The 17,412-nt window shown below is 44.1% G+C and overlaps 1 protein-coding gene and 1 non-coding gene across 3 annotated transcripts in view; one reads left to right on the forward strand and one right to left on the reverse strand.

The window, feature by feature from the left end:
- Nucleotides 1-11,791: 11,791 nt before the first annotated feature.
- On the forward strand, nucleotides 11,792-11,893 carry LOC121104853. The gene has a single exon (XR_005837228.1). It is a non-coding gene; the product is annotated as a U6 spliceosomal RNA (small nuclear RNA).
- A 173-nt stretch (nucleotides 11,894-12,066) lies between these two features.
- The window catches only part of AGBL2 (AGBL carboxypeptidase 2), a 34,582-nt gene continuing 29,236 nt past the window's right edge, over nucleotides 12,067-17,412 (reverse strand). For both annotated transcript variants that reach the window (XM_008700966.2, XM_008700968.2), the window contains 2 exons: nucleotides 14,827-14,910; nucleotides 12,067-13,108 (listed from right to left, as the gene is read on the reverse strand). In XM_008700966.2, the coding sequence (XP_008699188.2) occupies nucleotides 12,935-13,108; nucleotides 14,827-14,910 (258 nt within the window). In that variant the 3' untranslated portion in view covers nucleotides 12,067-12,934. The remainder of the gene's footprint in view (nucleotides 13,109-14,826; nucleotides 14,911-17,412) is intronic.

A 17,412-nucleotide genomic window follows, 5' to 3' on the forward strand; every position in this document is an offset into this window, starting at 1 on the left:
TTTGTTTCAAACATCCTTTTTAGAGCCCTCATATATTTATAGAGACTTCTCTATATATTTTAAATTCCTTAATAGTTTATCCAAGTATTATATGGGTTTACTTTATATATCTAAACTTTGGATTCACCTGGAGTTTACTCTAGTATATATTCATTTTCTCCCCAAATATCTATCTACATGTTCCCAAAACTTGATTTTTTAAAACAATTTATTTTAGGTAAGCTCCATGCCTAGTGTGGAGCCCAGTGCAGGGCTTAAACTTATGATCCTGAGATCAAGACCTGAGCTGAGATCAAGAGTCAGACACTCAGCCAACTGAGCCACCCAGGCATCCCTACCAAAAACTCTTAATGAAGAATTCTTCCTCATTGATTTGAAGTGGCCCTTAATTATATACAATTTTTAAAGCACTGTGTTCTATTGCTGGACTTTCTTTCCCTCCCTCCCTCCTTCTTTGCCCTCCTTCCTCCCTCCCTCCTTTCCCTCCCTCCCCTCCCTACCTTCCTCCTTTTCTCCCTTCTTCCCTTCCTCCTTTCCTCCCTCCCTCCCTTCCTCCCTCCCTTTCCTTTCCTTTCCTTTCCTTCTAATGGTTGTAACTGTTTTCCTTCATTAAACTGCTTTGTTTCTTATTGCTGGACTTTCTGGTTCACTATCTATCTATCCATTTATAACCCAGTACCAACTGCAAATATTGGAGGCTATGGTTTAATATCTGGTAGGGCCAGGCTCTCATTATTCTTTGCTTTCAGAATTTTCCAGCTTTTTCAATTTTTTCACTTGAACTTCAAAATAAGCTTGCCCTAGCAAATTTTTTAATTAGTATTTTTGCTTGAAATTTAAATTCACATGAAATTAGCATTTGAAGTTAAAGAGAATTGACATATTCATGACATTTAGTCTTCCCATACAAGAATATTTCCATATGTCAACACTTTTGTGTTCCTGGCATTTAACTTTTTTCTTCTTTTGGACATTTCATATTTCTGATTTCACATTCTGGTTAAGTGTCACATTTTTTTTTTTTTGGATTTTATTTATTTGAGAGAGAGAAAGTGCGCGAGCAAGCACAAGGCGGGGGTGGGTAGAGGGGGAGGGAGAGAGAATCTCTCAAGCACACTCCGTGCTGAGCACAGAGCCGGACCTGGGGCTTGATCCCATGACCCAGAAACCATGACCTGAGCCGAAACCAAGAATCGGAAGCTCAGCCAACTGAGCCACCCAGGCTTCCCGAGTGTCACATTGTTTTAGATGGCTATTGTAAATGGGGTCTTTTACTCCATTGTATTTCCTAATTGGCTGCTTATATATATGAAAGATTTTAATTTTTTGGTATATAAAAGTTGTATATGGCTGAATCGCTGAATTCTTTTTGTTTGTAGTTGTTTTTCAGCTGATTCTCGTGGGTTTTCCAAGTATTGAATTATATCATCTGCAAATATTAATTTTACTATTACCCCCTTTTCTAGAAATAAATATTTATTTCTTTAGCTTATTTGTTTAATTGAATTGGATATTAACTCCAGAACAATATTAAGTAACAATGCTAACAGCGGATATCTTGTGTTCCTGACTTTACTGAGAATACTTCTTGTGTTTCCCAGTGAGCGTGATGCTAGTTTTTGAATCGAAAAGTTACATTTTATCATGTTAAGAAAGTATTCATTTCCTCTATTCTAGTGGCTATTTTTACAAATACAAAATCGATGCTGAATATTACCACAAGGCTTTTTAGCATCTTTTGAGATGGTCATATGGTTTTTATGTTTTGACCTAGTAATATGGTGTTGGCTTCCCAGGTGAAATCTGAAACTGGCCCCCCATATTCCGAGGGCGAGGAGAGACCAAGGAAAGAGGGGGGACACTGTGGGCTGGTAGATGGCTGTTTAATGAGGGAACTTACCTATGAAGTTTGTCTTGGGTGGCTATGAGACAAGTAGATCTCCACACCTGCCCACAAAATTTTAAAAGCCTCTATAACGTGATGAAGAGGGCACTTCTCTGTGGTATTCTTTCCAAAAGCCTGTTACTCCGGTCAAATCACGAGGAACATATCAGACCCAATTTGAGGACCATTCTACAAAATACCTAACTGGTATGCCTCAAAACTGGCAAAGTCATGAAAAATAAGGAAAGTCCAGGGGTGCCTGGGTGGCTCAGTCAGTTAGGCATCCAACTCTTGGTTTTGGCTTGGGTCATGATCTTGGGGTCTTGGGATGGAGCCCCAAGTTGGGCTGTGTACTCAGTGGGGAGTCTGCTTGAGATTTTCTCCCTCTCCCTCTGCCCCTCCCCCCTGCTCCCACTCTTTCTCTCTCTCTCTCTCTCTCTCAAATAAATAGATTAATCTTCAAAGTAAACTTCACCACACATTAAAAAGAAAAAATAAGGAAAGTCTGGGAAATAGTCACAGACAAGAGGAAGCTAAGGAGACGTGATGACAAAATGCAATATGGTGTTCTGGATGGGATCCTGGGAAAGAAAAAGGACTTTAAAGGAAAAAGTGGTGAAGTCTGAAGAAAGTCTGGAGTTTAGTTAATAGTAATGTACTGATGTTTTCCTGATTTTGACAAAAGGGGCCACAGTAATGGGAGATGATGACATTAGGGGAAACTGACAAGTGAGGGGTATGTGGGAACTCTATTATCTTTGTGACATTTTTTTTTTAAGAATTTATTTTTAAGGGCACCTGGGTGGCTCAGTTGGTTAAGCATCTTCCTTCAGCTCAGGTCATGATCCCAGGGTCCTGGGATTGAGCCCCGTGTCGGGCTCCCTGCTCAGTTGGGGAGTCGGCTTCTCTCTCTACCCCTCCCCCTGCTCATGATCATTCACTCTCTCTCTCAAATAAATAAATAAATAAATAAAATCTTTAAAAAGAAAGAAGTTATTTTTAAGTTGTCTCTACACCCAAGTTGGGGCTCAAACTCACAACCCCGAGATCAAGAGTCACATGCTCCACTGACTGAGCCATGCAGACACCCCTGTGACTTTTCTATACATCAAAAATTGTTCCAAAATTAAAAGGTTCTTAAAAAGAAGAAAAAGAAGAATGTTCTCTTCCACTGGGCATTGTCAAGTGCGGTGGTTTGGCTGGACCTGCTACTGCTATACTGCCAACAACGTTGGACGAAGTTGGCACCAAAGGTGGCAGAGCTGGAGGACGGTAAGGCCCGGATCCCTGACGATGCCAGTGAGCCTCCGAGTAAACAAACCAGCCCTGGAGCAGACCTACATCTGCCCTACTTATTTCTGTGAAGCAATAATCGCATTTTCTTTGAGTTTTGTTGTTGTTTTTTCCCTCCCTCTTGCGCACTGTAGTTGAAATCCTTCTGGTTAAGAAAGGCAGCCAAGTACACAAATTGGTACACGGAAGTGGTCCAGGGGCCGAGGTAGGCGTCTGTAAGAGGCAAAGGAAGGATTGCTGAGGTCTGTCTGGGAAACAGAGTCAAGACCAGTTCGGCATAGTGGGCTGGTATTGAGCTGAGTCTTTTTTTTTTTTTTAATGATTTTTTATTATATTATGTTAGTCACCATACAGCACATCCCCGGTTTCCGATGTAAGGCTCGATGATTCATTAGTTGTGTATAACACCCAGTGCACCATGCAATACGTGCCCTCCTTACTACCCATCACCGGGCTATCCCATTCCCCCACCCCCCCCTTTTTTTTAAGTTTACTTACTTATTTAGGTAACGTCTACACCCAACATGGGGCTCAAACCTATGACCCCAAGATCAAGAGTTGCATGCTTTTCCAACTGAGCCAGCAAGGCTCCCCAACTGAGTCTTTTTTTCTTTTTTTAAGATTGATGTATTTATTTGAGAGACAGCTAGAGAGAGTCACAGAGCAGAGGGTGGGGGAGGGGCAGAGGGAGAGAGAAACCTTAGCAGACTTTTCACTGAGTGCGGAGCCCAATGCAGGGCTTGATCTCACGATCCTGAGATCATGACCTGAGCCAAAACCAGGAGTCAGACACTTAACTGACTGAGTCACCCAGGCACCCCTGAGTCTTTTTTAAAAAATTGATATATAATTGACATATAACTGAGCTGAGTCGTGAAAAGTGACAGATGTTTGGGAAGTGGGCATGGAGGCAGTGGGCATGGAGGGGGCAGCGAGAGGCCGTTAATGTTCCAGGTTCATAAGGAAGAAGCGGAACCCAGAGCTGGAGGCTGAGGGGGCTGCAGGGCCATGTCAGAGATGGGCTGTCCCGCAGAAGAGAGGTGTCCTGCAAGGGGACCAGCATGACCAGATTTGCCTTATAATGGGCTCACCTTGGCCACTCTATGAAAGGAGGGTCAGGATCTGAAAGACTGGAGGCTGGGAGACCAGATTGAATAGTTTAGGATAACACCGATAACCTGAAGTTCTCAGAAAGGTTATGGGAGGGTTTTCTGGATTTACTTCGGAGGCAGAGTCCATTGGATGTGGTCTCTGACTGGACGTGAAGGTGCAGGGGAGGGAGAAGTTATAAGCATGGTAACAACAATGGTGTTACTGCTTATCAAGATAGAGGGTATAGAGGGCTCTGGTTTAAGAAAATGAAAACAGAATAATTTCACTTTGGCCATTTTGCCTTTGAGGTACAGAAGGGAACTAAATGGAGATGGAGGGGAGACAATTGCTTCTAGTGGCCTGGGTGTAGGAGAAGCCTGACCCAGCATCATCATGGCATACAGGTGTCGAGGGCAGGTGGAGATCACCCAGGTAGGGTGTGTAGAGGGAGAAGCCCCAGAACACTGGCGTACATTCCGGGAGCTGAGATTAAGTGGTATTGCAGAAGACAAGAGGTCATATTTCATGGCAAGATGAATATTCTAGAACAGCGCTCGTCCAATAGAAATATAATGCCAGCCACACAATTTCAATATTTTAGTAGCCATGTAAGAAAAGTAAAAAGAAACAGGTTAAGTTAATTAAAAAAAATTTTTTTAAAGATTTTATCTACTCATCTGAGAGAAAGACACAGAAAGGATGAGTGTGGGGGAGGAGCAGAGGCAGAGGGAGAGGGAGAAGCCAACTCCCCGCTGAGCAGGGAGCCCGATGTGGGGCTTGATCCCAAGACCCCAAGATCATGACCTGAGCCAAAGTCAGACGCTTAACTGACTGAGCCACCCAGGCGCCCCGAAAGTTAATTTTAATAATATATTTTATTTCACCTGAAATATCCCCCAAATTATTTCAACATGTGATCAATACAAAAACATCAATGAGATCTTTTACTTAGGAGGTGTTTTTTTCTTGTACAAAGTCTTTGAAATCTGGTATGTATTTATACCTACTGCACATCTCAGTTTGGACCAGCCCCATTTCAGTTGCCCCATGGCCACCTAACTGGACAGTTCTAGTGTGAGGCAGGTCTAAGTTCAAATCCTCTCTCGGCCCCAACTTTCTCATCTGTGAAACGGGTATCATGGCTATCTGTCATGTAGGGTGAAGTTCATGGCACAGAGCCGGCCTCTAATCCGTGGTGGTTTTTATGAAGGGAGGGGAGAGCTTTGGGGCAGGGGAGGCAGTGGAGATGGTAAGAAAGGGTTGACGGTTTTGTGTTTTCTTTAAAGATGGTAGAGCCTTGGTATGCTTTTAGACTTCAGGGAAGTTGCTAGTAAAGAGGGAGACAAATAGAAGAAGGGATAAAGCAATGCAGAAAGTTTGAGAAGATAAGGAGGGAGATGGAATTGAAAATTAGCCTTAAACCCTAGCTGGGCAGCGGTTTTTCTCTGAGAGCAAAGGGAAGGAAGCCAGGGTGGGCAGGAGCCAGGCTGGCTAAGCATTCCCCATTGCGTTCTGTACGTAGGGCACCCTATATTGTGTGCACTTTCCCATCCCATCCTCCCAACTCCCCTGAAAGGTGGGTCCTGGTAATGATCCTGACTATAGGTGAGGAGATGGAGTCCATGAGGGTAACTCTCCTATGGTTCTAGAGCTCGTGGAGCTGGCATTAGAACCCAGGAATTCGGAGGCCAGAGTCTAGATCCTTCTTTCTGGTAGAATGTTCCTTATGTTGGCTTTGCCTTATGTTTCTTCGTGATCAGGTTCAGGGTATGCATTTCTGACTGGAATACTACATAAGTGAAGCATCCTTCTCAAGCATCACATCAGAAGGCACGGAATGTCTCTCTGCCCCTCGGGGGTCACTCCGCCAAAGTGTGTCCAATTTCTCCATTTCAGAGTTAACATTGTTTCCCTTTCAACTAATAAGCAATTCGAGTGGACACTTTAGATTTTATTTCTTGGGGGGGGGGCGCGAGAGCATGAGGGTTTGGGGGGAGGGGCAGAGGGAGAGGGAGAAGCCAACTCCCTGTTGAGTGGGGCTCGATCTGAGGACCCTGAGACTGTGACCTGAGCTGAAGTCAGACACGTAACCAACTGAGTCACCTAGGCGCCCCGAGTGGACACTTGAAAACCTCATCCTGCTCCTCATCACGCTTCCTCCTAAATTTAGCCTCCAGGGATGATTCTTGTCCATTTCACCATGATGGCTACAAAACTCCAGCACTCCCCTTCCACTCCCCCGGCCCCCCGTTTGGCTCTCGGTGTCATTCCACTTGAGCAAGAGCCCTCTTTTCTCTCCTCTTTCAGGACACGAACTCATTGATTCTGATTTTTTCAATGGGGTATAATTTATTAATGCCTTATTCATTTGGTGCTAATATCCCAGATTTGGCTGCTGGCAGCCCCTTCAAAGCTGGCTCCTATATCCTGTGACATACCTCCTACTTTTATTTTTTTTAAGTACTTTCTTACTTTTTGGCATAACACAATGTTCCAGGCTCCTCATCTCATATCTACAATGCCCCAGCCCTGGAATCAGCCATTTCTCTAAAAAAAAAAAAAACACTGATTAGGGGGCACCTGGGTGGCTCGCATGGTTAAGCATCCAACCTTTGGTTTCAGCTCAGGTCATGATCTCAGGGTCCTGGGATTGAGCCCTGTATCGGGCTCTGCACTCAGTGCAGAGTCTGCTTAAGACTCTTTCTCCCTCTCTCTGTCCTTCTCCACCCCTCTCTCTCTCTCTCAAATAAATAAATAATCTTCAAAAAAACTGATTGCTTTTAGGTGGGAATGGTATTAGAGAACAAGATCTCCAGGCAAAATATGCTTATTGCTAATAGAGTGGAATTGATTTTAGGCCCTTTTAGCAGACAGAGCTGAATATACATGCATACATGTGTCTATACACAGACAAATGTACTCACCTATACATATTCTAGAAATCATGAGTCCACACTGATGTCTCCAATTCCAATCCATTGTCATGGTTTTTCTTGTTTCCCTCCATTAAATATGTGTGTGTTTCTTCTTCCAGATTGGGAAGCCCGACTCTTAACATCAACTCATGTATTCATTTGCTCAGTCATATAATATATCTTAAAGAGTTTCAGAATCATTTTTGCTAATACCAGCACATACACAAACCTACTAAAGATAGTTCAGAACTTGTTTGACTTTCTCTTCCAACCCCCCCGCCCGCCACCCCACCAGCACCTGGCTTCTTCACCACCACCTCCTAGCAAGGTGGTTTGCTGCCAGGGTGATGGTAACAGGGAGGGGCAGAGCACTTGAGGAAATAGAGGGGGTGTGAAATAGCCCTGCAAGGGGGAGAATGAGGGAACTTCAGTTTCAGAAGCAGGAAGTTAATTTCAGAGGCCGGAGGGGATCCATGAGCAGTGGCCCCAGTTCACTTGAGGGCATGTTTTCCTGCAGCCATCTTGGCAGGCTGGGTATAGGAGTAGAGAAGACAGATGGTTGGGATGGCTAGACTGATCCAACATTGGGGAACTACCAGGTGGATGTGGCAGAAGGACAGAGAGCGAGGACTCCGGGGTGCTGGCAAGAGAGTGGTTGACATATGTGTCTTGCAGTCTGGGCTGAATGGGGGAGGAAGTGAAGCCAAGAGGGAGAAAGGAGAGTGATTGGGGCTCAGGCTGGGCTGCAAAATTTCTGGTCACTGAATCCCACGGTCTAGGAGTAGCCAGTTCAAGGGACTGGGAGGAGAGATGGCTTGGACCAAATCTGGCTGGGGGCAAGATGGAAGGGGCTGGACTTCGAGCAACCAAAGAACCTTTGTTTCCCCAAGGAGCAGAGGCTGAGAGAGAAGACCACACTGGTCCGGGCTGAAGAGGGAGGCTGTCTCAGGCACAATAGTGTCTGATCAACATCTGTGAGAAGCGTTCAAATAAATATGATTTTGTAAAAATGAGGAGAGACCTTGGAGATTATCTCATTGGGAAAATCAGCTTCACTTTTAAAGGCGGGAAACAGGTCCAGAGCTGTGAAGGAACCGCACCCCCTCCCCCACCACCCTGGGGGGGGTTCAGACTCAGGGGCTTTAAAGTTAAGTTGGTGGCTCTCTCTAGCCCACTACCATGTTCTGAAGCTAACATGATGTCTTCCCGACTGGTTTGTGTTAGTGCAGGATGAGTCCTGCTTTTCTACATGGGTTTGGAGCCCAGGGGCAGGAATGGCGTTCCCACGTTCCCAAGACAGTCACTGCTCTTGCATTCTTTCTGATGGATGGATCTGTAGGATCCCAGGGAGTCCGAATTTCCAAGTAGTGTTATTTCTTTCTGTATTCTTGGGGATCTTCCTTTCTTTTGACTCTTATGAAGGCAAGCATTGCTCTGGACACGTGGTGTACGCTTTGTCACCAGAGCCTTGTCTGTAGACGTACTAATTAAAACAATGCTTTTCTGAGCCCAGTTTCACAAGGAAGCTTGTTTCTTGAAGACCATGTGACTCGGCTGCACAAAGTTAAGTTGGAACCCACTTAAAGGGGAAAATTAATTTGGAGCTTCCTTTTATTAGATCAGGCAGCATCAAGGTGAGGAAAAGGGGACAAAGATGCTGGGCTTCCACAAGCGCTAACAGAGGTGGGCTTATCATCCCCAGGAATATTCCACTAAGAAATAGACAGAAAGGTCCCTGGTGGAATGTAGCTCGGCAAAACCTAGCCATGCCTTACAGTTTGCCTTTGTAGTTTAAAGGACGGAGTAGGCTTTGTGGCCTCAAAGGCATCCTTGCGCAGAAGGTGTCAAGTCTCTGAGCTCTGGAAACATCTCTGCTATTCTAGGTACTGAAAGCAGAACTAGTCTGAGAACAGCCTGGAAAATCAGAAGTAGCAGCTCTATTTCTGTAAAGCAGAGCATTTTGTATGGTATTTTTGCTGAAAGCTGGGATCAACACTGGTGACAACATAACTAAACCAGAGATCACCGGTAGTATCAGAGTGGCCAGGTACTGGGAGATCTCCAAAATTCTTGCATTTTTTAAATGACAAATGGAAAAAAAAAAAAAAACCAAAAAACCTAGAATTTTTTTTTTTTTTTCCGAGGAGCCTCTATGTCCATAGAGAGTTCCTGTATCTAATGTTCCATCAGAAACTTAAGGGGAATGCTTACTGTCATCACCTTACCTGTTTGGACTTGTTTCTACCGCTTTCAAGAGGTGTTGTCACTTCTCCAAAGACAGAAAGGAGTACTGACACCGGACCTCAGTTGTGACCACGTGGTCCCAAAAGTAAGACTTCGAAAGAAAACATGTTCACCTGAAATCCGTCTTGAATCTTAAAAAATGCTATCAGTGACTATGCATTTAATTTATAAAGAAAACAGAGTATGAAATCCATTATTTTTCCCTTTTCCCTTTAAAAAAATATGTGTATATTTTAAGTAATCTCTGTGCCCAACGTGGGGCTCAGACTCATGACCCTGAGGTCAAGAGTCACTGCTCTACCAATGGAACCTGCCAGGCACCGCCCCCCACCCTAACCTTTGTTGACAACCGTTGAATGTTAAGTTGGTCTTGGCCTCTGACCGGACTAAAATGCTCTTTTTTCTACTTTTCCCTGATTCCCGTTCTCATGATTCACTCTTAGTGATCAAGAGGCTTTGCGTTGTTTGTCCTGCAGAATGAGATTTGTATGTCCACACAGAATCAATGATCTTGTCATTTTATTTATTTAAAGATTTTATTTATTTATTCACGAGAGACAGAGAGAGAGGCAGAGGTAGAGGGAGAACGATGTGGGACTGTATCCCAGGATCCTGGGATCATGACCTGAGCTGAAGGCAGACGCTTCACTAAGGTGCCCCTTAGTTTGTCATTTTAAAGTTTCCAGCTAGAGGTACCCTCGCAACCTCCTACCAACAGCACAACGAGGGGCACTTGGGTGGCTCAGTCCATGAAGCATCTGCCTTCAGGTCCCAGGCTCGAGCCCTGCATCTAACTCTGCTCTGCAGGGAGCCTGCTTCTCCCTCTGCCTGCCACTCCCCCTGCTTGTGCTCTCTCTCAAATAAATGTTTTTTTAAAAAGGAAAAGCACAATGGGAAATGACAGGCACCAGGGGCTCAGCATGTAAATGCTGGGTGGGGCAATTCTTCCTAATCATCGGAGCAGGAAAGCTTGACTCTATTCTAGAGAAAACAAACAGCTGCTCTGCTGCAGGCCCGTGAGCTGAGCCCGGCTCAAACTTGAACTGCACCGCATTTTGGCAATGACTAGCTTACTAGCTGTGCCTGGGCTGCATGGATTCTCTCCTTTTTGCCGCTTCAATATCTGAGTGTCCAAACCACATCTGACGAAGCTTTCCTCCCTGCCCCACCTCAGGAAGGTTTTACTTTCAAAAAGTACTTACAGGGGCGCCTGGGTGGCGCAATCGGTTAAGCGTCCGACTCTTGATTGAGGTTCAGGTCATGATCTCAGGATTGTGAGATCGAGCCCTGTGTTGGGCACTGTGCTGAGCTTGGAGTCTGCTTGAGATTCTCTCCCTTTCCCTCTCCCTCCCCCTCTGCAGCTCTGCCCCTCTCCCCACTCTGCTCTCTCTCTCTCAAATAAATAAAATCTTTTTTTTTTTTTAAAGTACTTTAGGGGTGCCTGGGTGACTCAGCCATTAAGCGTCTGCCTTCGGCTCAGGTCATGGGTCCCGGGATCGAGCCCCACATCGGGCTCCCTGCTCGGCGGGAAGCCTGCTTCTCCCTCTCACACTCCTCTTGCTTGTGTTCCTTCTTACTACTTCTGTCAAATAAATAAATAAAATCTTTAAAAAAAAGTACTTTAAAAAATCTGATCATAACCCCACAGATCTTGATGGCTTAAGCAGCCAAAATTTCATGCCATCACTCAAAATAGTCTAATGAGTGAAGTACAATAACTATATTATGATTATTTTCTATACATTGTCACCAACTCACTATTACCAGTCATCTCAGACCATAAAATCTCAGTGTTGAATATAAAAAGGCATGTTTTATGAAAAATAAATCTCATATAAGTTTGGGGGGAAATCTGATCACATACTCTGATTTTTTTTAGATTAACTTATTTTATTTTTTAAGATTTTATTTTTTAATTTATTTTAGACATAGAGCACATGAGTAGGGAGAATAGTAGAGGGAAAGGGACAAGCAGACTCTGCTGAGCACAGAGCCCGATGCAGGGCTCGATCCCACAACGTGGACATCATGACCTGAGCTGAAATCAAGAGTTGGAGGCTTAACTGACTGAGCCACCCAGGTGCCCCTGCATATTCTGATTTTTGATCCCAAAAATATTATCATACTGGGGTGCTCTTTATAAACTTTCTTTAAAATTATCTGAAGCAAAAACAAGTATTTCCAAACAACTTTCGAAGGTTTGCCCTCAGCAGTTGTTTAACTGTGGACTTGTCCTTGGAGGGTTTCTTCTTAGGGACAAAAAGTAGGGTTTTGGCTATGTGCTTTCTAGATACTTAAAATGCGGAGTTTTCGGGTGTGAGTTTAGGGTTTAGGGTGTAAGGTATGGAATAGAAGGGCAGAGGCTGGCTTTGGCAGCACACACACTAAAGGAGAGAGAGATAGAAGATGAGCATGGCCCCTGCAGAAGGAAGACACGAAAATTCGTGACGCGTTCCATATTAGAAACCAAACCGAACAAACAAAAAAGAGCTCAGGCAGGTATCATCACCTTGAAAAAGACTCACGCAGTGTGTGAGGCATGGGGTGGGGTGGGCAGTATTTGGGAACTTTCTGTCCTGTGTCCTCAATTTCTCTGTAAATCTAAAACTGTTCTCAAAATAAAATCTATTAATTAAAAAAAAAAAGGCACAGACACTGGAATTGTACTAAAATTTGTGCTGCCATGTGGTTCTCATCATTAGTCATCCAGGTCGTGGTGGCGGCTGAAGGAGTTTACAAGTGATCGTGAAAAATACACCGGGAAACTTTCAATCCAAGGTGACAGGCAGAGGGGAAAGTGAAAGCAGGAGGCCTGGGATGAACTAGAGTGACCGTTCCACACGGCCCCGGCATGTGGACACGACAGGCTGTGCTTGGTGCTCGCGAGAGATCTAAAAATATAAAACACCCATTCACATAAGGTGATGTAGTTAACCGATCAAAGGAAACAACTGGCTGGAGAGAAAGAATTTTAATCAGTGGGTTAAAAAATGTATGTAACCGTGTTGAACATAATATATGTCATACGAAACTCCGGCTAAGACGTGAATTGTTTTCTCGCTGTGGTAACACCTCAGCATGAGCCAGCTGATAAATCACTGACTGACCGATCATTGCCAGAAAGCGTTCAAGCAAGACTTTTTTTTTTAAACAAAGCGCACTCCCAGAATATGTTTAAAATAGAATTTGAGCTGTTAAAATGGATTTGCACATAATTTTAGAGAGAATTTCTATTGGTTAAAATGAGGTACGTCTGTGCTGTAGGTTCATGAGCACACACTTCAATTTCTGATAAAGGAAGCTTTTCTATACATTATAAAATTTTACTTCATGAAAAAAGTCATCTAATTCACGAGGTATGTGTCGTGAGGGCAGGCACGAGACGTAAGCACATAGTGTAAGGTCAGTGCACGACGGACACACAACGCAGTACAGCGCGTTAACGCGGCTCCCGATCACACAACTCCCCTCATTGCAAAGTGTGTCTAACCCAAAACATGGCCGCCTATGGGTACGTGTATATGTGCAGGGATGGGTACAGTGTCATGGTGGCGCGGCCCCTCTTTGTGGCAGGATATCTGTTCCTGGACCAGTTTGGCTTCATATCTGGAACCGGCTCTTGGCTGGGATTTGTGCTTCTCTTTGGAGAGCACGACACTGTGAATCCTGGCTTCTCAGTCTGTGCAAACAAGATATAAAAGTTGAATCACTTTAGGTTGCAATTTCTAAAGTTACAGTTAGGGTTGGGGTTGGTTTTACAAGGAGTTAGTGAGAAATATTTGCATTTTCCCCCAAATACCAAAGTACAAAGTAGTTGATGTGGTTCCAGGGCAGAGCTGAATCAAGCATTTGGCCTAGGCCTCCAGAGAGCTGGAGGAAAGTTCTTGATGGCCCTGAGTTCAGTGACTGCATTTCACAAGCTCTCTAGAGACATTACACAAAGAGAATATGATCTATCAAGATAGGAGACTGCCCCACTGTTTGTGACTCTGCTTATCTGACTGTGCCTGCAAGTTAAATGCCTATGTCTCTGCTAGAGAAAGGCTCCACCAGAAATCGTAAGAAAATGGAAGGTGGGGATGCCTGGGTGGCTCAGTAGGTTAAGCGTCTGCCTTTGGCTCAGGTCATGATCTCAGGGTCCTGAGATTGAGCCCCATGTTGGGTTCCCTGCTCAGTGGGAGTCTGCTTCTCTCTCTGCCCCATCCCTGCTTGTGCTCTCTCTTACTTCCTCTCTCTCTCTTAAACAAATAAAATACTTTAAAAAAAAAAGAAATTGGAAGTAAAGGTAAAAGCCTGGATGGCGTTCACCTGCTACATCAGGTTTAACTGATTCCCTGGTTACATGTTGTGGCCTAACTAGCAGGTTCCAACTGTGGCATGTGGCTTCAGCAACCTGGAGACCTCCTGCAGTGAATGCCTCAGAGGAGAGGGGGCAGATCGTGGCTCACCTGCCTTTTGGGACAAAAATCCTCTTTGATTTGAATTTACCTACACCTGTCTTCCCACTGCTCTCCAGGCTCTGTGATGCCATGGTGATTGGACTATATCTTGTCACTCCTCCTAGAGGATTGTTGCTTTAAGGGAGGGGTCATGTCTTACAGTCCTCAAGGGGCCCCGCATCTCGTAGGGTCTCCATAAGATACTGATGGGTAAGCGGGAGCACCGATCTGAGAAGTCCCGAACAACAGCCTTGGGAAGACCGGAGAGACCTCCCCTTGGGAGAACTGTCCATTCTCTATCTAGTATACCCACGTTAGTCCAGTGGTTCTCAATCTTTGCTCGCCCCGGACGCATGCGAGCAGCACCCTCCCATAGACATCCCCAGGGCTATCTGACACGACAGCTTGCTAGCTATTTCTCCACCTCTTGTTCCTCCTTCTCAAGAAAGAAAATGCAAATGAGCAAGAGAGATGGTATTAGCGGGATAAATACTAACTCATTCTAACTTACTCCTTTAAAAAAGCAAATCACTCACAAACCTCAGTACTGAACGATCTCTGGTAACTCTGGACGTGAGGCACAGCTCACGACCGAAGGCGGCACCCCGGTGTGTTGTTAACATCTCCTAGGGTTGAGAACCGCTGCATTATTCACTATCACGTGACCTCAACTGCTGCCATGGGCTTGCGAAATAACAGCCGCCTAACACCTGTGTGCTAAAATGAAACTCAATTCTCCAGGGCAAGCTCTTAGCTCCAGGTGGGATTCCTCCCATCCCGCGGCACCCTGTGGGCTGTGTTCCTTGGTGGTCGGTGGCTTGGACGTTCACCTGACGGAGCAAATCCTAGAAGGTGAAACTGTGGACTGCGATCACCATCCCTCCAAATCACGCCACACACCTGAAAGCCAAATCACATTAGCTGCTGGCACAGATGTATACACAGTAGAATGAAATACCTGCATTCTCTCTCTACTCTTCGTCGGAATCAAGGAGGTCATTTTTGGTGGGTCCAGGGAGGTGCCCTTGTCTCTTCCATGGAGCTGTGATGGAGAAAAAGGAACACATTCTCACTATAGTTTCCACTTGCACAAGTGGGATTACACGGAATAGACACTGAGGGTGTTTTATTCCTGAATGATAAGTCATTACACTACTGTCACACGGAAAGACAGGCAAGACACAGATGAATAATAATTTGAAGAAAAGTAGGGAACTAATATTCAGAGTGCCTACCAGGTAAAGCCAGGTACTTTACACAGTTTCACATCTAATTTTCTCAACAACGTTTATGATGTATGTATTATTACCCCAATATTTTAGATACAGAAACTGAGTCCCAGAGTGGTTAAGTAACTTATGAAAAATGATAGTGAGGCTGGAATTTGAACTCAAGCCAGACTTGAAAGTTGTGCTCTTGCCGCTGCCACACTAGACACCAAATGGCGCTCAGTGCAGGCCGTGCTCTGTGGGGTTCTTCAGAGTACACAGTGGGACCACGTTAAATCACTGCTAACCACAGGGCAGCATTTTGCATGAGAAGGGCCTATTTTGCACCCTACCCACTAAGAGTTATCTACTATTATATCAAAACTTACTTTTAAATTTTTTTAAAGTTTATTTTTTATTTTCAGTAATCTCTACACCCAACGTGGGGCTTGAACTCACGACCCCGAGATCAAAAGTGGCATGCTCTTCTGACTAAGCCACCCACGAAACTTATTTTTATACATAAAAAAACCCCAAAGGGGCACCTGGGTGGCTCAGTCGGTTGAGCATCCAACTCTTGATTTCAGCTCAGGTCATGATCTCAGGGTCGTGAGATCAAGGCCCACATAGGGCTCCACACTCAGCAGAGAGTCTGCTTGAGATTCTCTCTCTCCCTCTCCCTCTACACCTCCCCTTGCTCTCTCTCAATCTCAAATAAATAAATCTTAAAAAAAAAAAACCAACCCCAAACAAGGATTTTATAGTCACACAGTTCCAAAGTACTAAAATGTGATTGGGCACCTTTCCTCTGTGCTCCTACTTCATTCTACTCTGTGATGTAATTTCCTGCTTCCTTATTAAAACCCCCAGTAGACTCTAAGGTCCCTCACATTGTTCAGTGTTGCATTTCCGGCAGTAGAGGGTGTAGCATGTAGTGGTTACACAGTTCAATTTGTTGAATGGAGGGATGGGCAGACCATGCAGCAGCCTGTTCTTATGTTCTAGGTATAAAATCACAAATCACCAGCATCGGTTGTCAGCCTTCAGTAGAGTCTAATCTAAAGTAGTGTCAATGTCCCCAGTAATTTTAATGTTCCCCTGCTCCTGGTGGCACTGACAGGAGGGAGACACAGATAGAGGCCTATTGTGTTCTTCAGCCTGGAAGAGACGTGCTAATTGGAAAAATCAGAGAATCTGCAACAAAGAGTCAAAGATGGAACAGGATAGAGCTCAGAAATAAACTCATGCATATACGATCCATTAATTTTTCACAAAAGAGTCAACATATACAATGGGGAAAAGATGGTCTCTTCAATAAATGGTATTAGAAAAACTAGATACCCACATGCAAAAGAATGAAACCATACCCCATCTTGTACCACACATTAAAGTCAACTCAAAATGGATTAAAAACTTAAGACCTGAAACCATAAAACTCCTAGAAGAAAACATAGAGGATAAGCTCCTTGACATTGGTCTTGGCAATGATTTTTTTGGATTTGACACCAAAAGCAAAAATAAACAAGTGGGACTAGATCAAACTAAAAAGCTTTTGCACGGCAAAGGAAATCAACAAAATCAAAAGGTAAGAGTGCCTGGCTGGCTCAGTTGGTAGAGCATGTGACTGTGAGTTCAAGCCCCATGGTGGGGAGAGAATTTACTTTTAAAAAATTTTTAACAGCCCCCCCCAAGCCGAATCAGAAGGAAACCTATGGAATGAGAGAAAACACCTGCAAATAATGTTGAGTCTTTAAAAAGAAGGAAATCCTGCCATTTGTGACAACATGGATGAACCCGGAGGGCATTATGCTCAGTGAAAGCAGCCAGAGAGAGAAAGACAAATACTGCATGGTATCACTTATGTGTGGAACCTAAAAAAAAGGTCAACTTCATAGATACGGAGAGTAGAATTGTCGTTGCTGGGAGTGGGAGAAATAGGGAGAAGATGGTAAAAGGGTATAAACTTTCATTAAAGAAAAAAAAAGTCAATAGCCAAACTATGGAAAGAGCCCAGATGTCCATCGACAGATGAATGAATAAAGAAGTGGTATATATATATATATATATATATATATATATATACACACACACACACACACACACAATGGAATATTACGCATTCATCAAAAAACGAAATCTTGCCATTTGCAACCACATAGATGGAACTAGAGGGTATTATGCTAAGCGAAATAAGTCAATCAGAGAAAGACAATTATCATATGATCTCACTGATATGCGGAATTTAAGAAACAAGGCAGAGGATCATATGGAAAGAGAGGAAAAAGTGAAACAAGACGAAACCAGAGAAGGAGACAAACCATAAGAGACTCTTAATC

Source organism: Ursus maritimus, unplaced genomic scaffold (assembly GCF_017311325.1).
Source record: "Ursus maritimus isolate PB19 unplaced genomic scaffold, ASM1731132v1 scaffold_23, whole genome shotgun sequence".
Taxonomy (NCBI): Eukaryota; Metazoa; Chordata; class Mammalia; order Carnivora; family Ursidae; genus Ursus; species Ursus maritimus.